We start from the raw sequence: 22,854 nt of genomic DNA, 5'->3' as shown, positions 1-22,854 counted from the left end.
GCTGATAAAAATGACGTAGCCCTGTTCTCAAATTTGCTTTGTTAATATCCCCAGCTACAATAAATGCAGCCTCCAGATATACGGTTTCCAGTTTGCATAAAGTTCATTGAGGGCCGTCGTGGTATCGGCTTGAAGGGGGATATACACGGCTGTGAAAATAACCGAGAAGTCCTTTGGGAGATTATAAGGTCAGCATTTGATTGTGAGGAACTCTAGATCAGGTGAACAAAAGGACTCAAGTTCCTGTATGTCGTTACAATTACACTATGCGTCATTAATCATAAAACATACCCCCACGCCCTTTTTCTTCCCGGAGAGATGTTTATACCTGTCGTCGCAACGCACAAAGAATCCAGGTGGCTGTACCGACTCTGACAGCATATCCTGAGAGAGCCATGTTTCCATGAAACAGAGTTTGTTACAATCCCTGATGTCTCTGGAAAGCAACCACTGCCCTAATTTTGTCTACCTTGTTATCTAGAGACTGGACATTAGCAAGTAAAATACTAGGAAATGATGGGTGGTGTGCGCTCCTCTGAAGTCTGACTAGAAGGCCGCTCTGTCTTCCTCTTTCCGGTGGCAGGTAGCCTAGTGGTTAGAGCATTGGGCCAGTAACCGAAGGGTTGCTAGATCGAATCCCCAAGCTGACAAGATAAAAATCTGCCGTTTTACCACTGAACAAGGCAGTTAACCCACTGTTTCTAGGCCATCATTGTAAATAATAATTTGTTCTTAACAGACTTGCCTCGTTAAATAAAAGGTTAAATAGATTTGTTTAAATTAACACATTTGGGTCAGCCTCTGGAATCCGTTCAAATACCCTGGGTGTTTCGGACAAAGGACCTGCTTCGGGAAAGTCATAGTGCTGGTAAGTTGACGTCACTCTGATATTCAATAGTTCTTCCTGGCTGTATGTAATAATGCTTAAGATTTTCTGGGCTAACAATGTAAGAAACAACTCTGCTCCGGTCATTAGACAATTTGAACAAACTGGACTAGGATAGCACCATATCTGTTTTTAGTGGGTTTAGCATACCCCCATGTTTAATTCCAAAAAAGCCACAAATATTTTTATTTTTTTGAAGAGGACGAGTACAAAAACAATTAAATTTACTACTTCAGAGTTTAGTGCCTTCCCCCACTCTGTGTGGGCTGCTGGTCAGTCCCCCAGGTTCCAGCCAGAGGGAGCCAGCATAGAGCACATTATTACAGAGCACATATCAGTGCAAAGGGAACAGTTGAGAAAAAGGCAAATTGAACAGATTTTTTATTTTTAAGAAAAATTAGAAACACCTGCCATGACAGTAATATGAAAACTGATATTTTTTGCGCCGTTATTTGGTCTACTTTGAGGCCTCTAGCAGAGACCAAATTACAAATAAAAACAGATCGGACGAAGTTACTGCATTGGTTCACATGCAACCCCAAAGACTAGTACACACATCGGATATGACCATGTCGTCACTACTTGTAGCTATGCCAACACCATCCAAACAGCACTGATATCACAACTTCCATGTCCAGTGAAAAAAAAATATCTTTAAAAAAAATGGTTGATTCAATGTATAAAAACAAAAAGTCCATTGACAGAACCTAGACATATAGTTTTTTTCGTTCATTGGTTGATTCTCCTGCATTCCAAGATCGACAGACGCGTGTTTTGGGCAAATGTTCAGGCTGTATATCTACACTTTTCTGTGGCGCCATTCATTTGCTCTCTGGAGGTGTCGGAGGGAGGACAGTCAAGTACATTGAGGGGCGGTTTGGATCACCTTTGGATTCATCTGCTCTGGGTCAGAACCAGGGGTATGTGTGGTGACCACGCTCTCACCAGGGGTCAGTCAGTCAGTGTGTCAGTGCGAGGGGCCTTTGCCGGTCAGTCACAAAGTATGAGGTAGTGTGTTGGTGTCAGTGCTTTGCTGGTCGGCAGGCCGGATGTCTGGGGGGGTTCATGTGGAGTGGACATTTGTCATGTAGGGGGAAATCAGTTTTTCAGTCCAAAAGAGTCACTAAAAGTGCTTCATGTAAGTGTGTGTTTATGTATTTAATAAAGAGATGTAATTAGGCATTGTAAAAAGCTTGTCAGATAAGGTTGGGTGAGTAGCTGGTGGGTAGACAAGGGCTGGGTTTCCCAAAAGCATTTGGGTTTCCCACTTACATCATATTTTGTCCATTGAGTTTCAATAGAATTAAGATGATCTTAGCGCTACGATTCTTTTGGGAAACCCAGCCCAAAGCCATTCCGAGAGAGATCAGAGCAGTCAATGCCTCTTCCCCTGCACCCCTTCCTCCCTCCCAGTCTATTCTCCTCCGCCTTCCATTCCTCAGCCCTCGTTTGCAGCCACCAGCTGGCCCAAGCCCTGGCGGACATACACTGCTTGGATCTCCTTGGTCTTGAGGCAGAAGTCGCAGGCCCAGACAGCAGAGCTCTCTCGGGTCAGCAGACCGTAGGCTGGCTCCGTCAGGCCCGTGCAGTCACGGTGGAACCAGCGCTGGCACGACGCCTCACACAAGATGGCATCCTGGTCGTCGTGCACCTCTGACAGGCAGAAGCCGCAAGGGAACACCATGCCCGGGCCGCCCAGCTTCCCTGGACCGGAGCCTGGGCCGGTGGAGGGGTTAGCGGGGCCGGGGGGGCAGCGGAGACTGAGTGTTGGGGGTAGAGTTGGAAGGGGGGTTGGGGTTGCTGCCAGGGGTGTTACCCCCACTGCTGTTGTTGGTCATGTTGTTCTGGGCAGAGTTGGGGGTAGCGTTTGGCATGGAGCCTCCACCAGGGGTGTTGTTCTGCTGGTTGTAAAGGGTGGGTCCAAGGGAAGAATTCGGCGGAGTTGACTGCTGTTGGGATGGGTTATTGGAGGAGGGGGCGTTAGCAGAGTTGGGCCCCTGCAGCTGATTGGGTGGCGGCTGCAGGGGCTGGGAGCCGTTGAGTGGGCCGGTGGGGGAGGAGTTGGGGTTAGACTGGGGCGGAGCTGAGGGGGGGCTGGCCGGGCGTGTTGGGCTGCTGGTCAGGGAAGCCTCCTCCAGGCTGGGAAGGGCCAGAGTTGGGGGGTCCGGGGGGAGTGTTGTTGGGACCCGGTGGACCAGATGTGTTTAAGTTAGGCTGCTGCTGCGGAGGCCCAGTCTGGGGCCCACCTCCGCCAAAGTTCTTCCCCTCATCGTTCCCTGGGCCCGGGGGGCTGAGTCCTGGGTATGGGCCATCCTGTGAGGGAGGGAACTGTCCTTGAGGGGGTAAACCTGGAATCCCTCCCATGTTTCCTCCTGGGCCAACGCCCATGCCCCCCATCATGTTCATCCCACCAGGCATGCCCCCCATGGGGTTCATGGGGCCATGGGGGGGTCCTCTAGGTCCTCCGCCACCGGGCAAAGGGGGGCTGTTGAAGGGGTGCCCACCCTGTCCGTGCTGTTGCTGCGGGGGCATCCCAAACCGAGGGTGCGGTGGCCCTCCTCCAGGACCCCCCATACCACCAGGGGACAGCATAGGGTTGAACCCCGGTCCCGGGTGCATCGGCGGACTGAAATTGGGGGGCATGTTAAATTGCGAAGGACCCCCGGGTCCTGGGAAACCTCCTCCGCCACCTCCACCCCCAAAGCCAGGCATCCCCCCAAAGCCGAGCTGGTGGTGCGGTCCTGCATTGGGTGGTACTGGGCCAAAGGGCGGTCTCCGTCCTGGTCCTCCAGGGCCTCCCCCAGGGCCCCCCATGAAGCCCATGCCCCCGGGGCCTATCCTGCCTCCATAAGGCCCCCCTCCTCCACCTGCCCCGGGGCTCGGGAGGAATGGACCCCCTCCTGGAACTCCAGCCCCACCAGGTCGGGACGGCAGCGATGGGGGGCCAAAGTCATCATCAAAAGGGTTTGAGGCAACCAGGTGGTCCACCATGGGGGTAGGAGGGGGCGCAAACTCAGAGAGGTGGGAGAACGCGGCACCGGCCCCCTGAAACACACGATCAGGAGAGAGAGGAGATAATGGATTTTTGAGATTGAACAACATGAGTTTGATAAGAGCAGAGAAGCTACAGGTAGTATAGAATGATTGAATAGTCAACTAGTGAAACCACTGATGGATGTAACAAGTCGTCAACTATGTTACAACGTAAAATGTTAACTTGAGGTGTTTAGACCATCCAATGGGCAACCATCATAACAAGACCAGTAAAAGGAGAAGTAAAACCTTCTCGCAGAAGAGGCCACCAGTCAAACACGTCGAAAATGTTTACATTATGGAGCAATGTGTTAAAGGCAGTAGTTACCTGAGCGTTGGATTTTCTCTTCCTCTTTTCTGGACTCTTCATCTGTCCACCTAAAGAGGGGAAGAGGGAGAGGAGCAGGGACATGAGACATTCTAGCCTTATCTTTCCAGTTTACAGATGAACATGCATGATCTATTTTTATACCAACACCTGTAACTTATACCAACACCTGTAACCCACATAGCTCATGCTAATACTTCTATTGTACATTACATTTTAGTTACTGTTTATACACGCCAAATATTTAGAGTGCATTCAAAGTATTCAGACCCCTTCACCGTTTCCACATTGTTTCAGCCATATCCTAAAATGAAAAATTATAATAATTCAAATCATTCTACACACAATCCCCCAATAGGACAAAGCAAAAATAGTTTTTTAAAAATGTTTGCACATTTATTAAAAATAAACTGAAATATCACTTAAGTATTCAGACCCTTTACTCAGTACTTTGTTGAAGCACCTTTGGCAGCGATTACAGCCTCGAGTCTTCTTGGGTATGATGCTACAAGCTTGGCACACCTGTATTTGGGGAGTTTCTCCCATTCTTCTCTGCAGATCCTATCAGGTTGGATGGGGAGCGTTGCTGCACAGCTATTTTCAGGTTTCTCCAGAGATGTTCGATCGGGTTCAAGTCCGGGCTCTAGCTGGGCCACTCAAGGACCTTCTGAGACTTGTCCCAAAGCCACTCCTGCGTTGTCTTGTTTGCTTAGGGTCATTGTCCTGTTGGAAGGGGAACCTATACCCCAGTTTGAGATCCTGCGCACTCTGGAGCAGGTTTTCATCAAGGATCTCTGTACTTTGCTCCGTTCATCTTTCCCTCGATCCGGACTAGTCCCCCAGTCCCTGCTGCTGAAAAATATCCCCACAGCAAGACGCTGCTGCCACCATAATTCACTGTAGGGGTGGTGCCAGGTGTCCTCCAAATGTGATGCTTGGTATTCAGGCCAAATCGTTCAATATTGGTTTCATCAGACCAGATAATCTTGTTTCTCATGGTCTGAGTACTTTAGGTGCCTTTTGACAAACTCCAAGTGGGTTGTTGAAGCCTCTCAGTAAAAGGCACCATCTACCATAAAATGCCTGTTTGGTGGAGTGCTGCAGAGATGGTTGTCCTTCTGGAAGGTTCTTCCATCTCCACAGCTGTGTCAGAGTGACCATAGGGTTCTTGGTCACCTCCCTGCAAAGGCCCTTCTCCCCCGATTGCTCAGTTTGGCCAGGCAGCCAGCCAGCTCTAGGAAGAGTCTTGGTGGTTCTAAACTTCTGGAGGCCACGGTGTTCTTGGGGACCTTCAATGCTGCAGACATTTGTTGGTATCCTTCCCCAGATCTGTGCCTCGACACAATGCTGTCTCTGAGCTCTACGGACAATTCCTTCGACCTCATGGCTTGGATTTTGCTCTGACATTTACTGTCAACGGTGGGACCTTACATAGACAGGTGTGTACCTTTCCAAATTATTGAATTTACCACAGGTCGACTCCAATCATGTTGTAGAAACATCTCAAGGATGATCAATGGAACCAGGATGCACCGGAGCTCAATTTCGAGTCTCATAGCAAAAGGTATGAATACTATATTTATTTTATTATACATTTGCAAACATGTCTAAACCTGTATTCACTTTGTCATTATAGGGTATTGTGTGTAGATTGATGATTTTTTATTTATCCTGTTTAGATTAAGGCTATAACGTAATAAAAAGGGGTCTGAATACTTTCTTAATGTACTGTATATATGCTGGATTCTTGACATAGCCAACTCTAATATTAAAGTGCCTTCAGAAAGTATTCACACCCCTTGACTTTTTCCACTGTTGTTGGAAAAGACTCAATTTAAAATGGATTAAATTGAGATTTTGTCACTGGTTTACACACAATATCCAATATTGGTCAACGTGGAACTAATAAAAAATGTAAAGCTGAAATGTCTTTCGTGAATAAGTATTCCTCCCCTTTGTTATGGCAAGCCTAAAATAATTACAGGAGTAAAAATGTGCTTAACAAGTCACATGGCCTAATAGTGTTTAACATGATTTTTGAATGACTACACGATCTCTGTACCACACACATATACAGAATTTTAAAGGTCCCCCAGTCCAACAGTGAATTTTAAACACAGATTCAACCACAAAGACCAGAGAGGTTTTCCAATGCCTCGCAAAGGGCACCTATTGGTAGATGGTAAAAAATAACATAAAAGCAGACATTGAATATTCCTTTGAGCATGGTCAAGTAATTAATTCAACTTTGGATGATGTATCAATATACCCAGTCACTACAATGAGACAGGCGTCCTTCCTAAGGAAGTTTAATGGCTGTGACGGGAGAAAACTGAGGATGGATCAACACTGTAGTTACTCCACAATACTAATCTGACAGAGTGAAAAGGAAGCCTGTACATAATATAAATATTCCAAAACATACATCCTGTTCGCAACACAGCACTAAAGTAATACTGCAAAGCAATTAACTTTTTTCCTGAATACATCGTGTTATGTTGTTTGGTGCAAATCCAATATAACACATTACTGAGTACCAATCTGCATATTCTGAAGCATAGTGGTGGCTGCATCATGTTATGGGTATGCTTGTAAATCGATTAAGGACAGAAGTTTTTCAGGATGAAAAAAATAAAAATGGAGCTATGCACAGGCAAAATCCTTGAGGAAAACATGGTTCTGTCTTCTTTCCACCAGACACTGGGAGATGCATTTACTATTCAGCAGGACAATAACCTCAAAACCAAATCTATACTGGAGTTGCTTACCAAGAAGACAGTATTCCGGAGTGGCAGAGTTACAGTTTGGATTTAAATCTACTTGAAAATATAACAATTTGACGGAGCTTGAATCATTTTAAAGAATTTGGGGCAAATGTTGCACAACCCAGGTGTGGAATACTCCTAGAGCCCTCAAACTCAACTCTGGACCTCAAAGCCAGATCCACTGTATTTGTTCATTGTTCCCCTCTAATCAGGGATTTAGGCCTGGGACACCAAGTGTGTGCAATTAATTATCAGGTAGAACAGAAAACCAGCAGGCTCCGAGTACCCCTGTCTAAATACTTACCCAGAAAGACTTAAAGCTGTAATTGCTGCCAAAGGTGCTTCTACAAAGTATTCATTCAGGATTGTGAATACTTATGTAAATTATATATTTCAGCATTTCATTTTCAAATCAGGCTGTGGACTAAGTCAAAGGGTATGAATACTTTCTGAAGGCACTATCTACTGCTGTACATACCATACTTTTTATCTCATAAATTTATATATATTTGTGTACATACATAAAGATTGCATTTGGATTACTGTTATAGTGCTATTTGGGTTAGATTGGTTACAACATTTTATTTAACTTGTATTCATGATTGATATTTTACTGCATTGTTAAGAGCTAATAACATAAGCATTTTGCTGCACCCGCTACACCCATTCATAGATGCTAACTACTTTAGTATCATCTCAATGGGGAGTTTTGAGAGCCTCGACGCTTGCTCTAAAAATTATCTATATGGCGCCTCACCTTGAGCCCAGATAAAACACTGCAGGTTTCTACTAGTGCTTCCCTCCCATTTTCTTTATCAGTTTGTTTCGTGCATTACTACACACACCCGGTTAAAACTTTTGGAATACGAATTGCTGGGTACTCTCCATCCACCCGACCTCTCCAAATTCCCTGAAAACGGAAGAACAATGGATTCCTACTCGGCGAGGCACTGAGCTGCTTGGGAGTCCTACCGATGAGCAGGAAGCGAAGACGCTGACGGGGAGGCAGACGTGGCAGGGTTTTAGTGAGATTAAGATGCCAGGCAATCCGTCCTCCATTATCAAGCATGCTACTCACCAATGTTCAATCACTAATGAACAAACTTGAGCGAGGATCTCCTTCCAGAAGGGACATCAGATCTTGCAACATACTGTTTTTCTGAAACTTTTCTCCAACATCCAAATGGATATACATCCAACCAGTGGGTTTTACAGTTTAAGTGAGATGAGTTGGGATCTCTGACAAGAGGAAGGGTGGTGGGCTCTGCTTTATGACCAACATATGGTGCGACAGGGGAAACGTACAGGAACTTGCAAGCTTCTGCTCCCCCGATTTGGAATACTTGGTAATCAAATGTCACACTTTTTACCTTCCAAGAGAGAGTTCTCAGGGATTATCGTCATGGCTGTGTACATCCTGCCCCAAGCAGACACCAAAAGGGCTATCAAAGATCTCATTGGACACTGAAGAAACTGGAGACCGCATTCCCAGAAGCAGCATTCATTGTTGTGGGGTACTTTCACAAAAGTAATTTGAGAAGCATACGACCAGGTTATTACCAACACATTGACTGTCTACCTCAAGTAAATTCTACTTAACCACTGCCTACTTGCCTTTTCCACATGGATATGGCCCTCTCCACTCTCCTTTCGCCTACAAACAAAGACGCAAGAGAGAAGTTCCAGAGGTCAAATCCAATCAGAATCAGAATTCACACTCCACTGTTTTGATCAATTGGACTGTAATAAGTTCTGGGTCACCTCTGGATATAACGTTAACGAAAACGCTGTCTTAGTAACCAGATTTATTTAAAAACTGCATAGGTGACGTAATATAGTAGCTTTCAAAACTTACCCGAATCAAAAACCGTGGATGGATAGCAGCTTTGTAGGCTGCTTATAAACAGGGCAAGGTGACCGGAGACAATGGTTTAGTTAAAAAATAACAAATATGATTGATCAGATTGATCAAGATGTCGAAACAAGTATAGGGACAAAGTGGAGGGATAAATCAGTGGGTCGGACACAAGTTGTATCTGGCAGGGGTTCGAAACGATCACAGATTACAAAAAGCCAGCCTCAGTCACCAAGCCACTCTACTGGATGAGCTCAACACATTTTTCTCAAGGATTCGAATGAACTTGAGCTGTCTTTGAGAGACCCCAATGACAAAGAGGGCTACACAGTCAGTCTCCGGCACCGACAGAGATGGCCGCCTCGCTTCGCGTTCCTAGGAAACTATGCAGTTTTTTTTTTACGTGTTATTTCTTACATGACCCCAGGTCATCTTAGGTTTCATTACATACAGTCGAGAAGAACTACTGAATATAAGATCAGCGTCAACTCACCATCAGTACGACCAAGAATAGGATTTTCGCGACGCGGATCCTGTGTTCTGCCTTTCAACCAGGACAACGGAATGGATCCCATGCGGCGACCCGAAAAAAACGACTCCGTAAAAGAGGGAAACGAGGCGGTCTTCTGGTCAGACTCCGGAGACGGGCACATTGTGCACCACTCCCTAGCATTCTTCTCGCCAATGTCCAGTCTCTTGACAACAAGGTTGATGAAATCCGAGCAAGGGTAGCATTCCAGAGGGACATCAGAGACTAACGTTCTTTGCTTCACGGAAACATGGCTCACTGGAGAGACGCTATCGGAGACGGTGCAGCCAGGGGGTTTCTCTACGCATCGCGCCGACAGAAACAAACATCTTTCTGGTAAGAAGAGGGGCGGGGGCGTATGCCTTATGGCTAACGAGACATGGTGTGATCAAAGAAACATACAGGAACTCAAATCCTTCTGTTCACCTGACTTAGAATTACTCACAATCAAATGTCGACCGCATTATCTACCAAGAGAATTCTCTTCGATTATAATCACAGCCGTATATATTCCCCCCCAAGCAGACACATCGATGGCTCTGAACAAACTTTATTTGACTCTTTGCAAACTGGAATCCATTGATCCGGAGGCTGCATTCATTGAAGCTGGGGATTTTAACAAGGCTAATCTGAAAACAAGACTCCCTAAATTTTATCAGCATATCGATTGCGCAACCAGGGGTGGAAAAACCTTGGATCATTGTTACTCTAACTTCCGCGACGCATATAAGGCCCTGCCCCGCCCTCCTTTCGGAAAAGCTGACCACGACTCCATTTTGTTGATCCCTGCCTACAGACAGAAATTAAAACAAGAAGCTCCCACGCTGAGGTCTGTCCAACGCTGGTCCGACCAAGCTGATTCCACACTCCAAGACTGCTTCCATCACGTGGACTGGGATATGTTTCGTATTGCGTCAGATAACAACATTGACGAATATGCTGATTCGGTGTGCGAGTTCATTAGAACGTGTGTTGAAGATGTCATTCCCATAGCAACGATTAAAACATTCCCAAACCAGAAACCGTGGATTGATGGCAGCATTCGCGTGAAACTGAAAGCGCGAACCGAACCACTGCTTTTAATCAGGGCAAGGTGACTGGTAACATGACCGAATACAAACAGTGCAGCTATTCCCTCCGCAAGGCTATCAAACAAGCTAAGCGTCAGTATAGAGACAAAGTAGAATCTCAATTCAACGGCTCAGACACAAGAGGTATGTGGCAGGGTCTACAGTCAATCACGGACTACAAGAAGAAAACCAGACCAGTCACGGACCAGGATGTCTTGCTCGCAGGCAGACTAAATAACTTTTTTGCCCGCTTTGAGGACAATACAGTGTCACTGACACGGCCCGCAACTAAAACATGCGGACTCTCCTTCACTGCAGCAGAGGTGAGTAAGACATTTAAACGTGTTAACCCTCGCAAGGCTGCAGGCCCAGTCAGCATCCCCAGCCGCGCCCTCAGAGCATGCGCAGACCAGCTGGCCGGTGTGTTTACGGACATATTCAGTCAATCCCTATACCAGTCTGCTGTTCCCACATGCTTCAAGAGGGCCACCATTGTTCCTGTTCCCAAGAAAGCTAAGGTAACTGAGCTAAACGACTACCGCCCCGTAGCACTCACTTCCGTCATCATGAAGTGCTTTGAGAGACTAGTCAAGGACCATATCACCTTCACCCTACCTGACACCCTAGACCCACTCCAATTTGCTTACTGCCCAAATAGGTCCACAGACGATGCAATCTCAACCACACTGCACACTGCCCTAACCCATCTGGACAAGAGGAATACCTATGTGAGAATGCTGTTCATCGACTACAGCTCGGCATTCAACACCATAGTACCCTCCAAGCTCGTCATCAAGCTCGAGACCCTGGGTCTCGACCCCGCCCTGTGCAACTGGGTACTGAACTTCCTGACGGGCACCCCCAGGTGGTGAGGGTAGGCAACAACATCTCCACCCCGCTGATCCTCAACACTGGGGCCCCACAAGGGTGCGTTCTGAGCCCTCTCCTGTACTCCCTGTTCACCCACGACTGCGTGGCCACGCACGCCTCCAACTCAATCATCAAGTTTGCAGACGACACAACAGTGGTAGGCTTGATTACCAACAACGACGAGACGGCCTACAGGGAGGTGGTGAGGGCCCTCGGAGTGTGGTGTCAGGAAAATAACCTCACACTCAACGTCAACAAAACTAAGGAGATGATTGTGGACTTCAGGAAACAGCAGAGGGAACACCCCCTATACACATCGATGGAACAGTAGTGGAGAGGGTAGTAGGTTTTAAATTCCTCGGCATATACAGCACAGACAAACTGAATTGGTCCACTCACACAGACGGCATTGTGAAGGCGGCGCAGCAGCGCCTCTTCAACCTCAGGAGGCTGAAGAAATTTGGTTTGTCACTCACAAACTTCTACAGATGCACAATCGAGAGCATCCTGGCGGGCTGTATCACCGCCTGGTACGGCAACTGCTCCGCCCACAACCGTAAGGCTCTCCAGAGGGTAGTGAGGTCTGCACAACGCATCACCGGGGGCAAACTACCTGCCCTCCAGGACACCTACACCACCCGATGTCACAGGAAGGCCATAAAGATCATCAAGGACAACAACCACCCGAGCCACTGCCTGTTCACCCCGCTATCATCCAGAAGGCGAGGTCAGTACAGGTGCATCAAAGCTGGGACCGAGAGACTGAAAAACAGCTTCTATCTCAAGGCCATCAGACTGTTAAACAGCCACCACTAACATTGAGTGGCTGCTGCCAACACACTGACTCAACTCCAGCCACTTTAATAATGGGAATTGATGGGAAATGTAAAATATATCACTAGCCACTTTAAACAATGCTACCTAATATAATGTTACATACCCTACATTATTCATCCCATATGCATAAGTATATACAGTACTCTATATCATCTACTGCATCCTTATGTAATACATGTATCACTAGCCACTTTAACTATGCCACTTTGTTTACATACGTATATACTGTACTCGATAGCATCTACTGTATCTTGCCTAATGCTGCTCTGTACCATCACTCATTCATATATCTTTATGTACATATTCTTTATCCCCTTACACTGTGTACAAGACAGTAGTTTTGGAATTGTTAGTTAGATTACTTGCTGGTTATTACTGCATTGTCAGAACTAGAAGCACAAGCATTTCCCTACACTCGCATTAACATCTGCTAACCATGTGTATGTGACAAATAAAATTTGATTTGATTTTATAGACACTACATGACCAAATGTACGTCGGCACCTGCTCAATGAACATCTTTTTCCAAAATCATGGGCCTTTAATATGGAGTTGGTCCACCCTTTGCTGCTATTACAGCCTCCATTCTTCTGGGAAGGCTTTCCACTAGATATTGGAACATTTCTGCAGGGACTTGCTTCCATTCAGCCACAAGAGCATTAGTGAGGTCGGGCACTGATTTTGGGCAATTAGGCATGGCTTACAGTCGGCATTCCAATTCATCCCAAAGGCGTTTGATGGGGTTGAGATCAGTGCAGGCCAGTCAAGTTCTTCCACACCGATCTTGACAAACCATTTGTGTATGGACCTCGTTTTGTGCATGGCGGAATTATCATGCTGAAACAGGAAAGGGCCTTCCCCAAACTGTTGCCACAAAGTTGTAAGCACAGAATCATCTAGAATGTCATTGTATGGTGTAGCGTTAACATTTCCCTTTACTGGAACTTAGAGGCCAAGCATCAGTGCCACTATAGCCACCTGCTTCAAGATGTCTACTATCATCCCCGTGCCCAAGAAAGGGAAAGTTACTGAACTGAATGACTACCAACCAGTAGGACTCATTTCCGTCATCATAAAGTGCTTCGGGAGGCTCGTCAAAGACCATATCACCTCCTCCCTCACAACCTTGACCCTCCCCACAACCTTGACCCTCTCCAATTTGCCTACCGCCCTAACAGATCCACGGACCACGTATTTGCCATTGCACTGCCCTTACCCACCTGGATAAAAGGAATGCATGTGAGGATGCTGTTCATTGCCTACAGCTCGGCCTTCAACATCATAGTACCCAATAAGCACATGACAAAGCTCACAGCTCTGAACTCCTCCCTATGCAACTGGGTCCTGGAGTTCCTGACAGTCCACCCCCAGATGGTGAATGTAGGAAACATTACCTACTCGACACAAATTCTCAACATGGGGTGCCTGCCCTGCCCCCCCCCCCCCAAGCGTCCATTGCTATGCTGGTTCTATTTTACCGCGTAGCAGTCACGAAGGAAGGATGCAGGCAGTTGTAGTTCTATTTCACTGCATAAGCGTTCGCTCTGTCCACGCAAAATTATTAGCTCAGAATTGCTTTCCAAGGATGGTGTTGATGGTGACAACCTGCTGCTTCAGAGGACTGAAAAGACTGGAAAGAACACTTTCTTTACCATACATTTGTCTTTGTACGTACATTTTGTTAAATCGGAAGAAATAATTAAAGAGTTTTTAGATTGACGTTGCTAGCTAATGTACATATTTACCTCAGCCTGCCTAGCCAGCTACAGTATCTTGCTGGCTAGCCAGCCAGCCAGTTTTACTTAGCAAACGTTAGCTAGCTATCAAGCAAGCTACTGTAACTTTTGTAGCTTTCTGTTTGTATGTTGCTGGCACTTCAATGGCATCCCTCCAGGCGAAGTACTACGAAGGCACCATTGATCTTGACAAGAGGCGCAACATTCAGAGAATTTCACAATTCAGGGTAACGTTAAGCACTTAACTTCTATTAGATAACTGGACGGATTGAGCTATGTACAACCATTTTTTCAACAACTGTTTTCCATCTAGCTAGTTGGTCATCTATATGTTGCTAGCTTTACATATAGTTCAGTGGAGGCTGCTGAGGGGAGGACGGCACATAATACTGTCTGGAATGGAGTAAATTTAATGGTATCAAACGTGGTGTGGTTTCTATTCAATTGACTCCATTCCAGCCATTATCATGAGCCGTACTCCCCTCAGCAGCCTCCACTGAATGTATAACTATGTCTATCATATTGAGGTATCTAGTGTCGTGTCTTTACTATCATTAAACTGAAGACTTATAGTTTCTATCAAAGATTCTCTGTAATTAATATTACGCGATCAAACTGAATAATCATGTAACCATAATTAACTAGGAAGTCAGGGCACCAAGGAAAATATTCAGATTAAAGTTATAATTTCCCAATATAACCCTTCAGATATTTTCATATCTGATCAGTCTTCTGATTAATGAATTATTCATTTTACCTCACGTTAGTCTCATTCCAAACGTTGTCAATTGTACGAACCCAGTCTTCACTATGAGTCATCCATACATCAACTGTCTTAAATCATTTATTTATTACAAACTAAGTAATTCACAGAAATGCATAAACAAAACAACAAAGTAAATATGGTTACAAGAAATGATAGAATGTGCCCTAGTGGGCTAAATCGGCATGGCAGCCTGTTCGACAAACGGGAAGTGGGGGTCGACTACAGAGTTAATAATGATAACAATTCAAATGCTAATCCTTTAAACATGAACGCTCACTCATTAGGGAACAATTGCAATCTATCTATCTCTATATCTCTATATCTATATCTATATCTATATATATGCTCAGTGTGTCATCTTGATCTTTGTTGAAAAGTTTGTTTCTGTTGGAGAGTTTGTCCTCTCTGTCGTGGTTAGAGTGGATTGTTCAGAGAAACATTCATTCATGTTGTCGAATGGATGTTTCAGTGGTTGTTGTTCTTCGCGTTCAATGATACCGAATTCCTAGCTGCAGACTAGTAATTAATTTCAAAGACTTGTTCTTATTCTGTCGGTATCGATAGAGTTTAGCCACATTAAAAGATTAAGGTTAAAAGATTCAACAATGGTCTGCAACCTTTGTCCTCCAGTGATTGAGAGAAACATGGTCTACTGAGAATCTCAAAGTTGGGTTTATTCGGAATTGCAGAAAAGGGGCTTTCCCAGGATGCCTGACCCTAACTGGGCTCATGGGCGGTCCTCTGATTTAGTTCAACTCAAAAGGGAATTAGAGTTTCCTTCATTAAAAAGTCCAAAATCACATTACACAATTTTACAAACAGTATCATCCTCACTCATTCATCTTATACAACAATTAGATGTAAACCTCATATCTGAAGCTATTATATAAACAGCGTTATGGTAATGTGTCCGCACCGTCTCCCATGAGCTTCCCCAAGTTGTAACAAACGGACCAGTTCGTAGCTGGATTCTTCACCGATCTTTTATACCTTCTCCGGAGCGTAAACGTTGTTCGGACCATAAGTTCTGTGAGGTGGAAGAAATTCCTTTGTTCTCTCTGAAACTTCACTCTCTCTCTATACTGTGTTGCCATGAGGCAGGGTCTTCCCTATGAATTTACGACCTCACTGACCACAGCAGTCTGGTTGTAGAAACAGAGTGGGAGATGGTGCTCACTGTACCCAAAGAGGGCAACGTCATGACACTAGCTATAAATGAAACCTGATCAATCAACTGGATAGGTGTAAGCAATTATGGTAATTCCAAATGCCCTTAACTAGGTGTCTTTGATAGACAGAGTGAAAAAGGATGTGAGAAAAAAGGATGAATATGAGAGGGAGAGAGGTGGGAAGAGAGTGGAAGACTGACCGAGAGATTGAGAGAGAGAGAAGCCAGAGAAGTGCAAATGCTACCCCTTCCCTGGTCAACTGCCCGGCACCCTCCTCAGCAACCCGAATACGTGGACTACCTCAAATACCTAGGTGTCTGGTTAGACTGTAAACTCTCCCTTCCAGAATCACATTAACCTCTTGTGATGAGGGGGCAGGACTTTCATTTTTGGAAAACGTTTCCATAGTAAACGGGATATTTTGTCAGGACAAGATGCTACAATATGCATATAATTGACAGCTTAGAATAGAAAACACTAAAGTTTCCGAAACTGTAAAAATATTGTCTGTGAGTATAACAGAACTGATATTGCAGGCGAAAGCCTGAGAAAAACATTTGCGCAACATTTTTAACATTCTGTTAAAAATCGCGCAAAACATTTCAGCGTCCTGCTACTCATGCCAGGAATATAGTATATGCATATGATTAATATGTGTGGATAGAAAACACTGACGTTTCTAAAACTGGTTAAATCACGGCTGTGACTATAACAGCGTGTTTCATCGAAAAGCGCAAGAAAACTGATCACCGAAAACTGGGAAAAATATCCATGCTCCACTTGCATGTATTGTCTATGGGAAACCAAATTACATGGGGCTGAGATTGCAAGTCCTACAGCTTCCACACGATGTCGCCAGTCTTGTCAATTGCCTGGGCTTTGTTTCTTGGTCAAACGAGTAAGAGAGAGCCCATTCCTTCCGGTCTCCGACAGGATGTTTTGGAGGAGAAATTTCAGAACATGATTTGAAGACGTGGAGCTATTCAATACACATCGCCCCGTGATCAATTTGATAGATTATTAACGTTTACTAATACCTAAACTTGGATTACAAAAGTATTCATAGATCGATATTTAGGATATATATGGACCGATTTAATCGAAAAAAGACCCAGTAGTGATGTTTATGGGACATTTTGGAGTGCCAACAAAGAAGCTCGTCGAAGGTAATGAATGCTTTACATTTTATTTCTGCGTTTTGTGTAGCGCCGACTATGCTAATTATTTTGTTTACGTCCCCTTCAGGTATTTCGGGGTGTTACATGCTATCAGATAATAGCTTCTCATGCTTTCGCCGAAAAGCATTTTAAAAATCTGACTTGTTGGCTGGATTCACAACGAGTGTGGCTTTAATTCATTACCCTGCATGTGTGTTTTAATGAACATTTGAGTTTTAACGAGTGCTATTAGCATTTAGCGTAGTGCATTTGCATTTCCAGATGGCTAGATGGGACGCCTGCGTGTCGGGTGCGCTCAAGAGGTTAAAGCAATGAAATGACGTCATGATTTGTATATAAACTGTTGCTCGTGGTGAAGTGGGAGCGCGCTCCGAGAATAAATTCTGTTACCTATTATTGAAGACTGGTCTCAGTCTATTTTATGCAAACAAGAATCTTACAAATTCTCAAAATAGATTAAGGGTTTTCAATTAATGAAAGCACATTGGCATAATTAAATTACAGTAACAACTGCCCTACCCACTTCACTGTTGCTCCAAAACAGAGGAAACTGCAGTTCTGAAATACATCAAAGCCTGACGACTTCAGCCTGAAGGCCATACACGCCACAGCGTACATGTTGGACCCCAAGAATCCTGGAAAGAGAATCCTGTCTGTTGCAGAGATCAATAAGGCCTATGGTGTCATCACTATTGTGTCTCGCCACCTTGGCCTGGGTGAGGGCAAGGTTCTTGGCAGTCTAGCGAAGTACACTTCCAAGTAAGGGCTTTGGGATGGAGATGCAATATGGCAGTCGTGCCAACATCTCATCAGCCACCTGGTGGAAGGGACTTTGTGGATCTGAGGCTCCATCATCCTCCAAATCCCACCAACACCAGCCGCCTCAGAGCGCAACTTGTCCTTGTTTGGGAACACACACACCAAAGCATACAACAGGCTGACCAATACAAGGGTTGAAAAATTGGTGGCCATCCGGGCAAATTTGGCACTTTTTGAGTCTGACAATGAGCCATCCTCAACACGGTTGGAAAGTGACAGTGAAGATGAGGACTAAGTCTGATGTTCAAGTGGTGGACATTGATGAGGTCCAGGGAGAAGACATGGAAGCCTGAGAGGAAGACAACTAAAGCTTTAGGTTTCTAGACTATCATTTTAGAGATGCGATGGATCATTGGGGATCATTCAATATTCCCTTTGTTGTTGTTCAGTAAAATCATCCCACGTGAAGATTCAACTCATTTTATTAGAGTTCAATTCGCAACTAAAGTTTTTTTTTCTATTGGAAGGATTTAATAACATTGCAATTATGTCTCCATATGATAAATATATCCAATGCAAAAAAATATTTACATTTAAATGGTATTAATATTAATTTGCATACATTTCCATTAATTCCCATATATTACCGATAATTCCCCTATATTCCCCAAAATGTGCAACACTACTCAACAGCCCTTTATCTACACCCATTCAGCATCGTTCACACCATCTAAAGCCTTAGCCCCACCCATCTCTTTAAGGATTCACATGTGAGGCCTTGTACTAAACAACCAAAGATTTCAAGACTAAAGGCTGATTTATACTATGGGTGTGTTTGTAAATTTAATCTGGAGTGTCAGAGTGTGCTCAGAGTGCGCTCTGGGCGTTCATAAACTCAGAGCGTTGTCAGATTGTCCGTTCGTAAACTCAGTGGTTTGCTCTATGAGTGTTGAGTGCACACTGGACGCTCTGGCCGGGGAGTAGGGTTGATCCGAGCGTCCCAACCTAACAGCAGCAGTCAAGCACCCAAGCTAACTGGCTAACGTTGGCTAGCTACTTCGACACAAATGAGAGAACAGCTCACTGACCATTTTACTCACCCTAGCAGAGCTGGTTAGACTGTTTTTATGTTATTCAGGGCATTTGTGACTGCAACTGTGCTGCTGGCAACAATTTAGTTACGTTTTTTTGCCAACTTTAACTGACACCGGCCATATTCAACTGGTGTTGAGCAGACCGTATTTGCCAGCTACGTCTATCGACAGTTGTCGCAGTGACATCATCCCAACGGATAACGTTACGCAAATGGCTCTGAGATACAAATAACTACACAGATCATACACTAGCTAGCTAACAGTACACCAACTTCAAATGAAAACGACTGACAAAATGTGAAACGTGTAATATCTGAAAATGTAGCTAGCTAGACTACCTGTATACATGGATGGACGCTTCACCCTCTGTCATGGATACCATGGTTTCCCTTAGTTTGAAGATGTTATCTGGAGACAGGTGTTTTATACAACAGCCTTCTGTTGTATAAATGTTCTCTTTTCGACTCGGTCTGCATATTTGCAATCAAACGCCTGAATTCTCTCCATCTCCTTAGCTATCCTACACTAATTCCACTGATTTAAAAACTCGGTCCTCCAGAAACTGGAGAGCAACACAGTTCTAATACGTGATATATTTCAAAAAAGCCGCGTTAGTAAGGATTACCTACACATACTGACCAGCTCACGTTATAGACAGAAGCGTGCTACATGGCAGGCAAATACAAACTCAGCTCTCCGCATGTCCAACCCACTGACTATCTCAGCCAATCATGGCTAGCAGGAAGGTTGCTAGCTTTTTCTGTGGCTAAACCAACTAGGCTCGTCATTTAACAATTTGATTCATATTTACAGATGGCATACAAGTGTTAATTAAGGCACATTAAATTTCCAAGAAGGCATTTCTGCCCAAAAAAAACATTTAGATTTAAAAAATGTACGTTCAAATGGCTCTTCTGTGAAGTAATGACATAAATCTAGTTTCCTGAAACGAGTCACATATCTCCATGTTACAGCGCTTGTTTATGGAAGACATAGGCCGTCACTTGTGCTAATTAGCCATCTAGCATACTCTAAACACCTGTGTGTAAGCTAATTGGGGAGGAAGTGCAGATTTGTGCAAAACTGCTACATTAAGTGTCTTATTATTTCTCGGTGACATGAAAGATAAATATGTTTAGAAAACAATGACTGACATCTCTAAAGGTCATGAACAGTCAAAATTATGTTTCTCATTAAATGTGATGATATTCGGATGAAACCAGATCAAAGTATATGACCAAAGTCTGAAACATGACTTTTGCATCTACATTGATAAAGTTTGATCATAAATTGTTGGTCCCCTCCCACATGGATTCACAGGGCGGGATTATTGAGGGGATAGAGGGATGTCACCCTAACTCATTTTAATACACCAATGGTAACATATTCTCTTACCCAATTGAAATAAGTACCACCTTATAACCAACATCGGGGAGAAGGCGTGTTTGCGGAGGGGCGTGATTTATATAGCTAGATGGCTACTCTACTAGAGCCCAAATTGGGACTGTAGGCTGTCAGCAAATACAATTAAAAGTTTACACTTCATCTATGGCAAAGATACTTACATGTATTCCCTTTCATCTGCGTCTGGTGTTAGCTAGTTATTGGCTAGTTAGTTCTTGAGCCAGCATGGAACAAGAAGATGTGGGGGGGGGTCAAAAATCTGACAGTTGTCATGTCAACACATCCATCAGTGCTGCTGTGAACTGCATCACAAGAGACATGCCAATCGGGAGATGAATAAATAAATAAAAATTACACCATTGATGGAACTTCAATATTGTTTGAGTAGCTTTGTGTATCACCAAATTTGCTTGAGATGATTTTACTGCAACACTGCATCCAAGTTTATTGACATATGCATTTCAAAGACATGTCAGTAAAGGTGACCTCATGAATATAAGCTCCCTGCCTACTCAGCCTGTATTTTCAAACTTCCTGCTAGTAAGCCATGAGAGAAAGTCATTTTTAAAATGTTGATAATTTCTACCCCTCAAAAATATTATTGGTGACATTTCAGTCACTCAAAAGGCTATTATACATGGGAATCTGAATGACTGTTTGGGACCTTTAAAAAACACAGCATCACAATTGGTCCCATGTGGCTCAGTTGGTAGAGCATGGCACATGCAATGCCAGGGTTGTGGCTTTGATTCCCACAGGGAACCAGTACAAAGGAATATGTATGCACTCACAACTCTAAGTGTCTCTGGATAAGAGCTTCTGCTAAATTACTAAATCGTAGTTTACATGGAGGCAAATTTGATGGTTGAAAACACTACATATATGGATTTTCAAGAGCTACACCCGCTATAATATCTGAACTGTGTATGTACCGATAAACTTAGATTTAGCTCTGGATAAGAGCGTCTGCTAAATGACTTAAATGTAAATGTAAATGTAACTTGAGTGTTGAACAGCCACAACAAATCACCAAGCAGGGGGACAGGTTTGGTTGATTATGAGACACAGAGGGACATAATGGACAAATCATGAGAAGGTAGAAATGAAATTAATACAAGGCAGGCTAATACCAACATGAATAGCAGGTCAGACAAACTACATGACAGAACAACTGTTTACAGTCCTGTAGACACGTGGATTTGCAGCAGTGGTAACTAATGGTTAGTTCTGATCTGAGACAGACGGGGGTGGATGAATGAATTATCATATACCTACCTTTGCCTCGCTTTCCTTGGCCTTGTCCCGCCAGTAGTCTCCCCGATTCGGCAGCCATTAATATGACTGTCGGTGCGGTGACATTTCACCGTTCATATCATGTAAGAATTTTTTTAAATGACTAAAACGCTTGATAATTTGTACCTGAGCAATACTCGCAAGTAGAGTCATACACGGTCTTTGGATATGAGGACGGTTTCTATAGATAGATAGGTAGTGTGTATCCCCTAGAAATTCCCAACTCGTTTTCCAGCTAGATATCTTGCGCACAACGCTTTGACTGTCACGGAGTTCGGTGGCCAACAACTGTGGCTAGCCAGGGTTAGTTTCAGCAGCCACCTTGCAAAAGATGAAGAGCCGGGCTGAATGAAACTGTGGATAATGTTTGCCAGAATGCAAGTTGCATAACGCTAACTTCCTCGCTCTAAAAATAATACAACTTAGTTACAGATGAGTAAAGTTAGCAATTAAGATAGTTGGCTAGCTAGCCGGATAGCAAAGTTAGCTATCACATTTGGGTAACGTTAGTCGCTAGCTAGTTACTATGAGATAGATAACATGTAGATTATGATTTATAATAATTCATCATCTACATTCAATTTGGTTAATTGACCAGTTTCGCCTTCATAGCAAGCGGTACAAAATAACCGGTCTCTAGTAAAATGTTAGCTACTTGAGTTAGTTAGCTACGAAAAGCCAGCTAGCTTGCTAGCATTATTGGGAAGCAAACTATACCCTTTCTCCGGCGTTGCTTGCTCTGCAGTCCGTTAATATGAACATCTCCGGTGTGTCATTGCCGATATACCAGTCCTCACATGGTATATGCTTTATGTTGTGATACAGCTTAAAATAATAATTCATACAAAAACGCAAATTTTGCCATATTAATCACGGCCTCTACTGTCGCCGCCGGACAAAGAGGGCCAGGCAGGAGACGCGCACCCGGGAACATTACAACTCAGAGGGAAAGTAGGGGTGTCCTAAAACGAGATTTCTAAATCAGGCACTCTCTGCATCTAGGTTGATAATAAACGTTATTACACTTCATAATACTTCTAGCTGTAGTTTTACCGATTCATTTTGTGCAAGAAATGGCACACATTGTTTACTTAATTTGCGAATTAGCTCACCTTTAACAGCAGGTTATGGAGCAGTCTAGAACGGACCACTTTCAACGCTGAAGTAGGGATGGACACAAAATGAATCACATCCCATTACCTTTTCCTAATTTTGTATTACAGTTTGTATTTCAAATGGATTAAATTGAAATTGTGTCACTGGCCTACACACAATACCCCAT

At 44.1% G+C, this 22,854-nt stretch overlaps 1 protein-coding gene across 1 annotated transcript; it reads right to left on the bottom strand.

Annotated features, from left to right (window-relative positions):
* Window positions 1-1,011: 1,011 nt before the first annotated feature.
* On the bottom strand, window positions 1,012-22,525 carry LOC124043687 (pygopus homolog 2-like). The gene is given in 5 exon segments (XM_046362527.1): window positions 1,012-2,636; window positions 2,638-2,979; window positions 2,981-3,931; window positions 4,248-4,297; window positions 21,555-22,525. Coding segments are annotated over 5 exon segments (1,713 nt in total). The 5' UTR covers window positions 21,613-22,525; the 3' UTR covers window positions 1,012-2,324.
* Between the last annotated feature and the right edge of the window lie 329 nt (window positions 22,526-22,854).

Source organism: Oncorhynchus gorbuscha, linkage group LG09 (genome assembly GCF_021184085.1).
Source record: "Oncorhynchus gorbuscha isolate QuinsamMale2020 ecotype Even-year linkage group LG09, OgorEven_v1.0, whole genome shotgun sequence".
In the NCBI taxonomy this organism is placed as follows: domain Eukaryota; kingdom Metazoa; phylum Chordata; class Actinopteri; order Salmoniformes; family Salmonidae; genus Oncorhynchus; species Oncorhynchus gorbuscha.
The sequence above is the reverse complement of the archived record's forward strand: the minus strand, read 5'-3'. Positions and strand labels throughout refer to the sequence as shown.